Source organism: Myripristis murdjan, chromosome 11, assembly GCF_902150065.1.
Source record: "Myripristis murdjan chromosome 11, fMyrMur1.1, whole genome shotgun sequence".
Classification (NCBI taxonomy): Eukaryota; Metazoa; Chordata; class Actinopteri; order Holocentriformes; family Holocentridae; genus Myripristis; species Myripristis murdjan.
In genome coordinates, this window is record NC_043990.1 from 7,336,027 (window position 1) to 7,351,214 (window position 15,188).

Sequence of the window (15,188 nt, forward strand, 5' to 3'; positions counted from 1 at the left end):
TTAGAGAAGAGAACAGGTAATTACCTTTTTTGACATTATAGTATGTAAATGTTGACAGCAATTACTGTATGACTATACTATATACTGTACCACAGTGTACTGTAAGTAAATATACACTACTCACAAAAAGTTAGGGATATTCGGCTTTTGGGTGAAATTTCAGGATGAACCTAAAATGCATTATAACCTTTACAGGTGAACTTAATGTGACCTTCTGTAAACTTTTGAATGCACATGTCCAACTGTTCAATGTTTCAGTACTTTTTGCACAAGTTGCTGTTCTCTAACAAGGAGTTTAACGGCAAAATTCACATCAGGTGTTTGATGCTCCAGCTCATGGAGGTCGTATCATTAGGGAACGGCTGCTGGAGACTGGGGTACCTCAAATGGAGTGGCCTGCACTTTCTCCAGACCTGAATCCCATAGAAAACCTATGGGATCAGCTGAGTCGCCGTGTAGAGGCTCGGAGCTCTGTACCCCAGAACCTCAATGTCCTGAGGGCCGCCCTTCAAGAAGAGTGGGATGCCATGCCTCAGCAGACAATAAGTCGACTTGTGAACAGCATGAGACGTCGCTGTCAAGCTGTAATTGATGCTCAAGAGCACATGACAAGTTATTGACACTGACATTTTTTGTTGTGGTATATCCACCACTGTTGTTGGCTTTTGTTTCAAGAAATTGTTTGAGATGAGGAAATCACCAGTGTATGCTTCTACTTAAATGCCCTACTTTCATGATATAATATCACTGTAGCGTGAACTTTTTATATTTTCCATAAATTTCACCCAAAAGCCAAATATCCCTAACTTTTTGTGAGTAGTGTATGTTTCAGTACATCACTGTGCCAATGTACTGTAGTATTGTAATGGAGGGTTAGGCTAACTGTTTGCAGGCCTAGTATTCCATGTATATTTTTGTACTTTATTTTTACGTAGGCTTACTGTATACAAGTGCTAAATGCACAAGATTTCTGTTTGTTTTTGTACTGTGCAAGTGTTACATGTAAATGCACAAGATTTCTGTTTTTTTTTTTTTACTATATACAAGTGCTAAATGCACAGGTTTTTTGTTTTGCAACATGCATTTAGCCTACAGTGAACACTAAACATTTATTTCTACAGCTTCATGTCCTGAGAATTGTGTTTTCTATTTTTTATGTAGTGTTTAGTGACTGCTCAGTAGTGTTTTTTGCAAGAGGAGTCTGAGGTTTTGTGAATGTAGCTTAATGTATGATGAATGTAGCTTTGCTCAACCATAGGTGTGTGTGTGTGTGTGTGGTGTGTGTTTGTATGTATGTGTGTGTGTGTGTGTGTGTGTGTGTGTGTGTGTGTGTGATAAAGTGAGATAAAAACTGTGTGACCAAATGTGTGTGTGTGTGAAAACAGAATGTGTGAGTGTGTGTGTACGAGAGAGAGAAAGAAATTGAAATGACGGTGTGTGTGTGTGTGTGTGTGTGTGTGTGTGTGTGTGTGTGTGTGTGTAAAAAAGAACGTGTGTGTGAGAAAGAGAGAGGTGTGTGTAACAGAAAAAGAGAGTGTGTGTGTTTCTATGTAAATTTGTCTGAGATGATTGTGAGTGTGTGTGTGTGTGTGTGTGTGTGTGTGTGGTTGTGTGTGTGTGTGTGTGTGTGTGTGTGTGTGTGTGTGTGAGAAGCTACATGTCTGTAACTTTACAACAATTTGTGATGAAAAAACATTTTATCAGCAGAAAGAGAAACGTAAACAAACCTCCAGTTTGGTTGAAGCGTTTCTTCAAGGTGTCAATTCTGACTTTGAAGATCTGCTCGTTACTCTGAGATATCTGAGTTTGTGAGTCCCAGTAACCAGCTTCATCAGCTGTGACCTTCTCCATCCAGTCCTGTTTGGGCACTGCTCTCTGTGTGTTGCTGTCATAGTATTCAGTTTGAACATAATCAACCAAACCAACAGCCACAAACTCTGGGAAGTTTGGGACTTGAGATGAAGCCGTGTAGAAATTCCTCAGGGAATGACGCACTGTGGGACAAACACAGAACAACTGTCACTCACATTTATCAATTTATCAACCAGAAACATTTGTCATCATAAAACACAACCAACTGCCTCAACAACAGAAAATATAATTTCTGTTCCACAACTACAGGCAAAAATCATAAAAACTGATATTGATATTCATGTTAAAGAAAAACAACAACAACAATAACGACTTATTTGTGTTTTTTTAATCACAGATCAACAGATTGTGGACGATTTAAGCACAATAATTTTGTTAAAAGCAGTCATTTTTGAAATACATGAAGGGTTATTTTATGCCAACGCAAAAAAAAAGCGTATTACGTTTTCAGAATATTTTTCTCCCTGGAGTTTATGACCTATGTGACTTTTTCTTTTTTTTTAATAAAATAAAAATAAATAAATAAATAAATAAATAAATAAATGCAAATACTATCCTGCCCTCAAAAACGATTATATTTTCTTGATGTCACAAATGATCCTGCCCTCAAAAACGATTATATTTTCTTGATGTCACAAATGATTTCACTGATATCACATATTTTTTAAACCAATCACCAGTTCACTCCCTTTACATTACCCTACACAGTAGCAAAACCATACTACAATCCTCAAATAGTCCAGGTATTTCATGAACACATTGAGGACACATCCTGGTGCAGAGAAATGTTATCAGTGTAGCCAGATCACATATCCCAGACAACTGCTGCCACACTAAAAGCATCAAGAGATAGCATGAATAAAACTTTAAAAAATGCATCTTCTGGGACATAGTCTACACTAATACAATACACTGATATGACCAGTGGTCAAAGTACAGTAGCAAAAATATCTAAGAACCATAGAAATGTGTTCTATTTTCGTTATTTGACTATGCAGAATGTTTATCTATAGTTAAGAAATGTTGACTCGAGTCATTTATTCCATGTCAGGACTGAGTTCTTTAATAAATCTCATATGATTACCTGGTTTTGTATGATGTTGTTTAATGTTGCACCTTGATACCCTGGTCCATCTGGGGGCGTAACATTATTCTCTTTTCATGTAATTCACACTTCAGATTGTATATCAAGACGTAACTGAAGTCTCACCTCTTGTTTAAGATTGGGTTTAGATTCCAGAAAATATGCTTAAGCCCATTTGAAATGGTAATACTGGAATTTTCAGTTTTTCCCGATTTGGGGTAAAGTGGAAAACTTTGGTCATAGCAGCTGTAATCCTATAGATGGAAAGGTCACCTTGGACTTAAATTGAAGCTTAGAAATGTGGGAAGCTTTTAATTAACATTTTAGGTAGTGAAACAATAAGGAAATGTTTGAAACTGAGCACTTTTGATGGTGAGTTTTCAGGCGGACAGACATTTTTTTTGTCTTTTGGGGTATGTTGAAGGTGATATTTGAGAACTGAAAGGCAGGACACACCTGGATCTTTTTCTGATAGTTTACCCTATGTGTCAGGATACATCTTGCAGAATTTGAGGGTTTTCCGACCATTTGTGCAGTTGCAGTACCTTAATATGTAGCCTACAATTACATAATTTCGCCAGGAGCTTTTCCCAAAAAGGTTTTTTTTTGGCCCCTGAGACCAAACGTCACCGAGTTGGGAATGGTCGGTATCAACTCGTGATGGCCCAAGGTATACGATAACAGGAAATCATAGTGAAAAAAACTTAGCAAAAAACATCCTGAGGGGTGGACCTGGCTCCCGGCCTAAAGCAACTTAATGCAACATCCGGCTACGCAGAAACGAAACAGCTTCATGATTAAAAAAAAAAAAAAAAAAAGAGAGAGAGAGAGAGAGAGAGAGAGAGAGAGAGAGAGAGATTTTAAATGTGATCTTACCCGGAGATGCAACATGACAGAAGAGGAGCAACAAAATAAACTCCTTCATCTTGATTAGATAAAGAAATAAATTTCCCAATAATCAAGAAGTCTGGGCGATGCAAAATTCCTCTCAGCCCCGCTGGCCGCTTGTGTCTCGACCAGAGGACGCAGTCTGTCTAATGAGCCTCACGTCACAACTGGGCGGTACAGGAACCCGATTGGCCAATAGAAAAATCTGAAAGGCTGCGACGTCATTAGTTATCAGGCAGAATTCAGGTTAAGTGAAAGTAAAATTTACAGTTTTTTTCAACTGCTTTACCTACTCTGTCAACTCAGTAGTGATGGGAATTCCGGCTCTTTTTAGAGAACCGGCTCTTTTGGCTCGGCTCACTAAAAAGAGCCGGTTCTTTTGGCTCCCAAGCGGCTCTTCAGATTTTTTTGTCGCTTAAATTAATTTATTACCAACAATAATGTAAAATTATGCACAAAATGAATTACTAATGTAAAAAAAAAAAAAAAAAAAAAAAAAAAAAAAAACATGTGTTATGTTTTTATTTATTTATTTATTTATATATGTTTATTATATAAATATGCCTTTATTTATTCACTCTACATAGTGCTACAAAAAATATATTATAAAATACAAAAACAAACTTTTAACTAGGCTATTTACAGTTGAATTGAATTGCTGTACACACTGCAGCAGCAGCAACAACAGTTGCAGTAGACACACTGGCATCTTCATTAATATCAGGATCAACTGCTTGTGTTTTTAGGGTGGGGGTGGACAGTTGCCATGTGCCTGTGCAGGTTGTTTGTAGAGCCGGCTCGATAAGAGATTTTTTCTTCCAGACTCTACACTCTGCCTTTCTATTGTCAATAAAATTGAAATGGGTCCAGATTATACTCCTTTTCCTGCTGTCACTCATTTTCTTAACTCCACCTTTCCAGCGCGTTCGTGTTGTCTCTCCTTGTGGCCCCTTGCTCTTTCTCTTTCGTCTCCCTCCCTCCTGTTCGTGTGTGCTGTGTGTGTGTGCTGTGTGTGTGTGTGTAACTGCCGGTCCGGGGTGAAGCTGCTCAGCGCAGACAGATGGCACCCACATCTTGACCAATCACATGCGGCTTTCGCAGAAAAAATAACCAATCGGCTCCCGAAAAAAAAAAAAAACGGCTCCCAATCAGGAGCCGGCTCCCGTCGTTCACTTCAAAGAGCCGGCTCTTAGAGCCAGTTCGTTCGCGACCGACCCATCACTACAACTCAGAAACCCTGGTATCAAAACAGTTAATACATAGGCCTAATGAGAGGCGCTCTTCCCAAAATAACACATTTTGTTTGCAAAAGGCTCTTACCATGACAAAACATTTCAAACATGCAGCAAAAGCACATTTTGTCACCACCCAATACAACTCGCAGTCAAGCGAGTGAATCCAGCTACTCACTCACTTCATACTCAACACCAAAATAATAATATTATTATTATTATTAATAATAATAATAATAGTACATTTTATTTATAAGCGCCTTTCTTGACACTCAAGGTTGTGGATGGCCTTAAAAGTATACAGAAGGATTTTAAAGTTGATTCTGAATTTGACCGGGAGCCAGTGAAGCTGTTGGAGGACCGGAGTGATGTGGTGAAAGGAGGGGGTTCTGGAAATGATACGGGCTGCAGAATTCTGGACCAGTTGAAGTTTATGGAGGGATTTGTGAGGGGCACCAAAAGGAGTGAGTTACAATAGTCAATACGGAAGGTGACGAGGCTGTGAACCAGGATGGCAGTGGAGTTGGGGGTGAGAGATGGGCGGAGACGATTGATGTTACGTAAGTGAAAATAGGCAGAGCGGGTTATGGTCTTGATGTGAGAGTGGAAAGACAGTGAGCTGTCGAGGATGACACCCAGACTCTTAACCTGAGGGGAGGGGGACACTGTGGAGCTGTCAATGGTGAGGGAAAAACTGTTAACTTTGGATAAGGTGGATTTGGTACCGACTAAGAGAAGTTCTGTTTTATCACTGTTGAGTTTGAGGAAGTTTGAGGAGAACCAAGATTTAATTTCTGAGAGGCAGCGGGTGAGGGAGGAGGGTGGGAGAGAGGAGTCGGATTTACTGGATAGGTAGAGCTGGGTGTCATCCGCGAAGCAGTGAAAATGGATACCAAATTTGCGGAAAATATTACCGAGTGGGAGGAGGTAGATAATGAAAAGGAGAAGTGACGGGGGAGGGCTGTGAAGTGAAGGATTTAAGTTAGATGAACTGAGTGCGGCCTGTGAGGTAAGAGTGAAACCAGACCAGGGGGGTGTGAGTGATGCCTATGGAGGAGAGTCTATTAAAGAGGATGGCATGAGAAATAGTGTCAAATGCTGCACTCAGATCAAGGAGGATGAGGATGGAGAGAAAACCAGAGTCGGCTGCCATGAGGAGGTCATATGGGTTTTTTTATGAGGGCTGTTTCAGTGCTGTGGCGGGGACGGAAACTGGACTGGAATTGTTCATAGAGACTGTTTTGGGTGAGGTGGGAGTGAAGTTGAGAGGCAACAATTTTCTCAAGAATTTTGGAAATTAATGGGAGGTGAGAAATGGGGCGGAGGTTATTGTAATCATTCGGATCTGAACCAGGTTTTTTCAGGATTGGAGTGACAGCTGCAGATTTAAAAGGAGCAGGAACAATTCCAGTGGACAGTGAAGAGTGGATAATGGCTGAAATGAAAGGGAGCAAAGAGGGAAGACAGGATTTGACCAGGACTGTGGGGAGGGGATCTAATTGACAGGAAGAGGGCTTGGACTTACTGATTAGGTCAGAGATAATTGAGGAATGAGGGAGTTCAAAGGTGGAAAGGGATTGACAGAGCGGGGGGAGATCAGAAGTGGGGAGGGGAGAAGAAGTGGAGCCCAGGTGCTGGTGGATTTGATTGACCTTGTCGTTGAAAAATAGAAGAAGAGAGTTGCAGGTGTCTGAGGAGTACAGGTGGGTGGGGAGGGAGTCAGGGGGTTGAATGATGCGGTTAAATACAGAGAAGAGAGTCTTGGTATTGCCAGCATTAGAGCAGATAAGTCCAGAGTAGTATTGTGATTTAGCTTGAGAGATGGAGTCCTTATAGAGAGATAATTGAGCTATGTAGATGTCTTTATGGATGGTGAGACCAGTTTCAAGCTGTCGATTTTTGGATTTCATGGAGCGGAGAGCAGGGGAGAACCAGGGGGCAGACCGAGTAAAGTAAACAGAGCGGGACCTGACAGGAGCGAGTGAATTGAGAATATTTGTGAGGCCATTATTGTACTGGATGACAAGCTCATCGGAGTGGAAGAGGAGTCCGGAGTCAAGGTGGCAATGTAGGAAGAGAGGGAGTCCAGGTTAATGTCCTTAATGTTGCAGTATGAGATGACACGGGGTGGTTTGAATATGGAGAGCCGGAGGGTGACATTAAATGTGAGTAGGAAATGGTCTGTAATATGGAGTTCAACAGCAGTACAGTTGGAGGGGGTGAGACCAGAGCAGCCAATTAATTCCAGGGTGTGACCTTTGATGTGTGTGGGGAAATCTACAAACTGATGGAAACCAAAACTGGCAAGTAATGAAGAGAAGTCCATGGTAAGGGGAAGAGCAGGATTGTCCATGTGTATATTGAAATCCCCCAGCAGAATTACATTGGGTGAGAGAGTGGAGAGGTGGGTGAGGAGGGCAAAGAATTCATTTAAAAAGTCACTATGAGGCTTGGGGGGACGGTAGACTGTGGCAATGATAGTGGGAGTGGGACCAGATATTTGGCAGGCAAGGCATTCTAGTGAGGAGAGGGGAGGCACGGAAACTGGGAGAACCTTCCACTTCTCGCAGTAGAGTATCGCGAGACCCCCTCCGCGACCTGAGCCACGAGGTTTGCAAATGTAAACAAACCCCGGAGGAGTAGAGTCATTGAGAAGGGAAAAGTCACCAGGTACTTGCCAGGTCTCATTTAGACAAAGAAAGTCAAATTTGCGATCGTTGAGGAGATCCTGGATCAGATGTCCTTTACCTGTGAGGGAGCGGATGTTGAGCAAACCGAATTTGACATTGGTGTTATCAGGCTTGTGAGATGCAGAAGCAGGGGCACTCAGTTTTATGTGAGAAAGGTTGTTTTTATTTGCTGCTTTTAAAGTGACATAAGGGCAGAGGGATCTAACAGTTATGATTGTCTGAATAGGGAGGCCAGTGGCAGAGGGGTGTAATGACAGCAGGGGCCTGTAGGGGGAGTTGACGGCAGTTGTACACTGAGAGGGTGCAGAAGAAGAAGAGGGGGGAACCTGTGTGTATGAGTGCGAGTGAGGAGTAAACAGTCAATCACGTGGATATGATTGGATAGTGTACTGCAGGTTGGATTTTAACATGTGGATGCCAACTTTGTTTGGATGGATACCGTTGGGCTTGAGAAGGTATTGACGATTCCAGAAGAGGTTGAAATTGTCTATGAAGCTTAAACTGAGTGCCCTGCAGGTAGACTGGAGCCAGGTGTGGAGCTGAAGGACTCTGCTGAACTTTCCCTGCCCACGACCGTAAGGAGAGAGCGGTCCACTGATGACGATGAATTTCCCGGAGCTGGTTAGAAGCTGCAAAAGTTTCCTGAAATCTGATTTGGTCACCTCGGATTGACGAAGGGACGTGTCATTTATCCCGACATGAAGAATAATTCTGTGAATGGAGGAGGGCAATGTGTTGAGCAGATCTGGAAGTTTTTCCAGGATAACTGGGACCGTGGCTCCGGGGAAACAATGTGTTACGGCACTAACAAAACGGATGTGTCTGGTTGTTGAGTCCCCGATGATTAAAGTAGTTTGAGGAAAAAGTGGGCGAGGGGAGGCTGACTGTGGGCTCTCTGGGCTGGATGAGGTTGGGGGAGTGGTCAGTGGAGGAGACAGTGTCGCTGGAGAGGAACGGACAGACAGGCGGGGGTGGGCGCGCTGTGGTGCAGGTGTAGGCTGAATTATGCTTCAGCGTTAGAAGCGTGTACGGGGGTTGTGCGAAGCACGCATTTCCTACGCAGCGCGTGTGTGTCCAACATACCTCTGCGAAACACACTGAGCAATTCTCCGCCCACCAACGTCGCTGCTCTTCTGTATGTCTTTGGCGAGAGGACGAGTCGTATAAGGCTCTACGGCGGTCGCACAACCCCCGTAAGCTTCGCACAACCTCCGTACGCTCTTCCTACGCGGAAGCATAATTCAGCCTTAAACAACGGTATGGAGCGGAAAGTCTTACGGAGAATGGAGCGCTCAGGTATGGCTACAGGGTGCCTCAGGGATGACGGTGGGCCCTGGTGCCCCTGGGACGGCAGTGGGGAGGAGGGAGGAGAGCCCTGGGGGTCCCCATCAACGGGAAGGAAAGCGAGGGGTGCAAACTTATTCGCCAGCTGAATGCTGCGATGAGGAGTGCGGGAGGACGAGCCCCCGCTGCCGGAAGTAGGGACCCGGCACCAGGGCTTAGGGCCCGCTGGAGTGGAGCTGGCCAGGGCCCTCGGCCTGGCCCCCTGACGAGTCCAAGTGCCATCAGAAGCGGTGTCACACTAGCAGCGGCGGCAACAGGCACCGGAGGAGGTAGCTTCAGTGGCCTTGAGAAAAGCAACAGGACCGGAGACAGCTGCATCACGGGCAGCAACAGAGCCAGGAGCACAGAGGGAGTCAGTTTGTGGAGGGTTAAGGGTGATGGTGTCCATTAGCGCCTCGGCGCTACGGATTTGGCACAGAGTGGATATACGTCCCTCCAGCTCTGTGATCTTCTTGGCGAGGCGGGAGCAGCTGTTACAGCCGGAGGGAGAAGTAAGAGGAGCCGTGATCAGGCCCGTTTCCACCAGAATGTTCCTGGTAGTATTTGGGGGGCAGGAGCTGCTACAGGAACGTCCTCTCGCTCGGCCCTCTCACCTGCCGTGTCTCCACTGAGAGGGCCGAGTAGGAGGAAGGTTCCTGTAAAGTTACCGGGCGGTTGCGCAACCATGACCGGGGCATCAAAATGCCTGTTGTTAAAAAAGCCTGTTGTTAGCGTTAGCCAACGTCCGCTAAAGCTAACGTTAGTGTCCCTAAAAATGCCGGCTAAAAAGTGTGTTTTAGCGTTAGCTAACGTCCGCTAAAGCTAACGTTAGCGCCCCTAAAAATGCTGGCTAAAAAGTGTATTGTTAGCGTTAGCTAACGTCCGCTAAAGCTAACGTTAGCACCCCTAAAATGCCGGCTAAAAAGTGTGTTTTTAACGTTAGCTAACACGTTAGCGTTAGCTTGGTAGTGTTGGCCGTGTTGCTAGGGACGCCTGCTTTCTGTTGACATCACATCGCGCCGTGAGTAAACCCAGGAGTTTTTTCGGGGCCGCCCAGAGTCCCTACCCCGAGGCAGGGCCGTTTTTTAGCCCCAGTAAAGGTTCCTGAACTCTCTCCTTCGGGGTAGTTCCGGCGGTAGAGACACGCGACAACGGCCACGGCCTGTAAAATTACCCCGAAGTTCCGGCGGTGGAAACGGGCCTGATGTATGTGTGTGTGGTACCTGGGGGAGGAGGAAGGAGAGGAGGCAAGTACACGGGCTAGAGTGCACAATTTTATGATCACTTAAATATTTGATCGTAGCAGTCGCTAGCAGGGAGGGCACGGGCACTTACACGGAGGGGCTCCCACAACGGAGCCCACAACGTTAAAGTGGTGTTACATGCGGTGATCCACAAAATGGTTAGAGCAGAGCGTCATGGAGCGTCAAGGAGTGGGACTTACCGGCACGGGCCCTGAAGTGGGCCCGGTGCGAAGATCAGGCTTCGGGGGTAGAAAGAGCAGTTTAAGATCCCGTAAAATCCTCGGCTGGTGGCTGCTATGCAGTTGCTCTGGTGAATTTTCCCACGCTGTCAGTGTTGTACTGATATAACACTAGTAACACATATCCAGAGAGTGGAAAGATAAAGTCCGGCCAAGGAGTTGATGTGAGAGTAGTCAGGGACCAACAGATAGTAGAAAGAAAAACGCTAAAATGTAATATAAACGGTTGAAAGTCACGGTTTTAGGGAGAGCACTAACTGACAGCTGCAGACGCCGACGCATACCCTTTTCAGTCTGAGCAGGGTCAACCTTACTTTTTCTTGTGTGTATTGCAGTCATTTCTTTTGACAATTTACATAGTTCCATTTTGTAAAGCAAGTAGAATAAGCCAATATTTCCCTCAAACAACTCAACTTATGCCCAAATGAGTAGATTCCTTCAATCAGCTCTACTGTGCTGTAACACAGCTGACAACAGAATACAAAATAGGGGAGAGTGGGGTAAATAGTGCCAATTTTTACTTAAAGTGCCTTTAAAGCGAGGGGATTACAGTAATGCCTCCAACTAAAATATGCACATATAGTTTAGGATGTTGTGCATCCCAGGGAACAATCACTTTGGATCTTATATAAACTGTTTGAGAAATATAGCTTTTGAAAAAAAAGTGGTTTTGTGGCACAACTTGCCCCCGGTGCGGGGTAAACTGTGCCATTAGAGAGAATACACTGGGGTAAATTGTGCCATTGATAACTGAAGTAAAACAGATCATTTTAATCTCACAAATGATAATGCTATATAAAAGCAAAACAAATTCAATACAAAATTATTTATTTAACATTTATTTATTCTTTTAACAAGATCACAGGCCAGTTTTCTATAACGAGGCCTAGCGCCACAGGAACACATACCCAGGACAAAATAAAAATTCCAAAAGGAGCACCTGCAAATCATCTTCATCTGAATCTGAATAGTTTCAGTGATCAAAGGTAAGAAGACAATGTACAATAACAATAAAATACAATAAAGTAATATATAGTATATAATCACAAGTTGTGCCACTGGCACAACTTACCCCAGGCCCTTTGGCACAAATTACCCCAAGCCCACCATTTTGAAAAAAAAAATGCATCCCCCAGCTGTTCTGAGCTAACATCATGCTAACTGTATAGACTCATGGTGTAGCTTACTAAAGTACTAAAACCTGTGTGAACTGTTTTCAAAGTTTTCTATAATTGTTCAAACACAGCAATCAAAAAACCTTGATCATAGAAAATTTACTTTGGAGGTCAACAAAATGTTTTTTGAACTGAAATGTGCTTACCTCTCAAGCCATGTGTCTCCCTTCTTTGCAGGATGAGTGAAATGGATGCCTCTTCAAAAATATGTGGTCACATGACCAACTTCTTCTATGGTTTTCTAGATAACAGCGGTAGCACTACTTGCCCCTTGGCACAAATTACCCCACTCTCCCCTACAGCTCTCAGTTTGAACAAGGTTCTCCTGTGTGCTACACATTCAAATGTGAACTTACAGTAAAGAACTGCATCCAAACTCAAAGACTTTGAGGTGAAATTTTACTGTATTGATGGAAAAACTGAAATACTGTAATTCACATACAGTATTACACAGAAAAACTCAAAGGAGTTGAAAAAAAAGAAAACAGAATACAATTTATAGGCCCTTTTTTGTAGGTGCATCCTGATTGATTTGTGAATGGTGATTTGTGGAAAGGGTAGTGATGCAGGTGCACTAGTGATTTCACAGTGATGCAGGTCATTTCCATCAGCTGTGAGCAGATGTTTTGCTTTTGACTACCACAGTGAAGTCAATGGAGTTAGGGCCATGTAAATGACACATGTGAGAAGTGTTATGCAAAAGAGCCTGAAAAATGTATGAATCCAATGAAAAGGTATGAACACATTTGCAAAAGAAAACTTCTGCTGTGGTTTGGAGGTGAAGATGACGACAAAGTGGATCCTAGTTTCATTAGACTGGAAAAAGCGATTGAAAAAAACTGTAACTCTGGTAGAACGAGAGACTGAAGCTCTAATATTTGACTCACGAGAGCCACAGAAAGAGAGAAAAGAAGAAAAGCAGAGGGAAGACAGAAGAAGTGACTTATAATGCAAAGAATGACCTTACAGATTAAAAAGATGTAGGCTACACCTGGGAGAAATGTGGATTTTTTTAAGAGCACATGTTTTCAGATTCAGATTCAGCTTTATTTGTCCTTTACAGGAAACTTGTTTTCACCAGCCCATACAAAAACAGAAAACCTCCTCAAGATACAACACGCATTATAAATACATCATCCACATATAACAATGTGTTATTGTGATTGTAATGACTGATTAGTTATTGGTTGTTCATTCCAGGTTTGATCCATTTCAAAGGTGAAATCTTTTGATTTCTCCTTTGATTTAGTTGAAACTGGAAGCTGAGCTCATTTATCACAAACCTGCTGATGCCACATTTCTCAGTTTGTATTGACAGTGTTCATGAATATCCACACAGGCTGCTTGTATTTTCCTTCCAGCTGCTGAGTGTCAGTCGCAGCTGCAGCCTCTGTTCATGTCTCACTGAGAACAAAACACCAAAACACAGCAGCATCAGCATCAGTCCTGCTCTGGACCGGCCTGGCTTTCACTTTGAGCACCTCACCATCAACACACGCTGCGTATCTGTTACAGCGTCAGTAAGGCCTTCAGCTCCGGACCTCAGGCTCTGATTTCACACAAGAAAAAAAAAAGATCTTTGTACTGACGAAACCAGCATTTCTGTATATATTTACTCCCTCACTCCCTTTTCCACCCTATGTAGTGCCCTTCACAGTTCATCAGAATGCACCTTGGTACCTGCCTCACTTCCTTTTCTCCCCTTTTCTCCCCTTTTCTCGTTGATAATTTGCTCTAGTTTTGACTCTGGTTTACCTGATTAAGTTCACCTGTTCACTCCTTATTTAAAGACTGCACTCCCTCCCTCCTTCACATGGGGCCTCAGCTCTTTTAGTTTATCTTGCTCTTGTCTTACTTTATATAACTGCATCCATGTTAGTTTAACTGAGAACTTTATTTATCTTTATTTCTCTAAAATGGACACGAGACTAATTTAATTCACCGTGTTGTGTTTTGATATTGTATCTGTTTTCTTTCGTAGTCAAAGCCTGTGTATGTCTTCTTTTTTTCCTTTAATGTTCATAAATGCAATTCTTTAATTTGAAGAAATAAACCTTTGTTCAGAGGACTCAATTTTCCTGACTTCCAAGCATTCTGCCTTTAAACAACATCTTTAATTCTGCACCTTATTTACATGATCTTCCTCAGTGAGTTTAGTTTTGTAGCAACTCAACATGAACCAAGAATCAAAAGTTTCCTGCTGTGAGAATAAATGAAACGTAACAGTGGAGAATCAAATCTTTCATGGTTCCAGTTAACCCATTTAGGCAAATGCTTGTTTGCATGAAAGTCTTTATTCTGTATGTGAAAATGGCTTGAATTGTGAATCATTTTATTTGCATTTGTTTTCTATGATTTGGGGATTATTTGAGATGTTTAGATCATGAAAAAAAGGTCTTACAACAACAGGAATATGAATGATTGGAGAAAAATCAAGGCGGCTGGAAGCTCATAAATAAACACAAACAAACAATACAGGAGTGTTAATCACAGCTTAACGTATATTTGTCAGGACAGCACTATGAGCTCCACTGTTATTAAACTCTTTTCCTCTCTCTTTCTTAGTGAAACCACGTTGTGAAATATTCTCTCCCAGTGAAAAACCAACCAGCCTTGGCAAACAGAGGAACCATATTTCTGAATGAGACCTCCTCATCATGAGCAGCGTTGTCTGGGGTCACTGTTGTTCTCAAACTGCAGCAGCTCCTGTCACAGGGAGGGAGGAGCACACAGTCTTAATCTGACAGCAATCTGTTAATAATCTGACTGATCTCTGCAGGGAAACTCTCTCTTCACTTCCTGCCTCCACAGCAAGGTCAGAGGTCAGGCTCAGCTACACAACCATGGATGTCACAACACAGAGGAAGCATCAGTGTCACAGCGCCACCTCTGGACAGATGATGTATTTCACCTCTGAGCTGTGGGAGTGAAATCCCCTGATGAGGATGTCATGTGACTTCCTGTTGGTCCTGATTTATCAACACAAGAGCTCAGGCTTGGTGTGAAAGTGATGGGGACACATCAGATTATTAAAAAAATGTTATTCGAAATTCTCATCATAGTTTCCGAAGTTTTGAGCAGGTTCATGACACCAAAGACAGTCCATGTGGAGACACAAAACAGTTCAGTTCATGTCTCTTACAGCCCAGGCTGATGCCTCAGTGTGTGACATGATGTAGGCCATGAAGTCAGATACAAGAGCAGCTCAGGTTTATGCTGTTAATACTGTATCTGGGTAAGTTGTGAAAAGCTAACCTCCTACACCGCTCTCTGACCTCTTTCCTTCTCCTCCTCAACATGCCAGTCAGCCGACCTGCCTCCTTGTTCTAGTGTCTTACTGTTGTTGTTGTTTGTCCTATAAAACTTTGTTGCTCTGACAGATGTTCCAGTCTGATGAAAACACCATCACACTGTACAAGTATGTCTGCTAGCTGTAGCTGG

The 15,188-nt window shown here is 43.1% G+C and overlaps 1 protein-coding gene and 1 long non-coding RNA gene across 2 annotated transcripts in view; one reads left to right on the plus strand and one right to left on the minus strand.

The window, feature by feature from the left end:
* Nucleotides 1-15,188, minus strand: part of LOC115368084 (uncharacterized) — a 447,723-nt gene that overhangs the window by 59,193 nt on the left and 373,342 nt on the right. The window contains exon 7 of the mRNA XM_030064065.1: nucleotides 1,728-1,881. Within this exon, the coding sequence (XP_029919925.1) occupies nucleotides 1,728-1,881 (154 nt within the window). The remainder of the gene's footprint in view (nucleotides 1-1,727; nucleotides 1,882-15,188) is intronic.
* The window catches only part of LOC115368116 (uncharacterized), a 50,168-nt gene that overhangs the window by 31,428 nt on the left and 3,552 nt on the right, over nucleotides 1-15,188 (plus strand). The gene's annotated exons all lie outside the window — the stretch shown is intronic.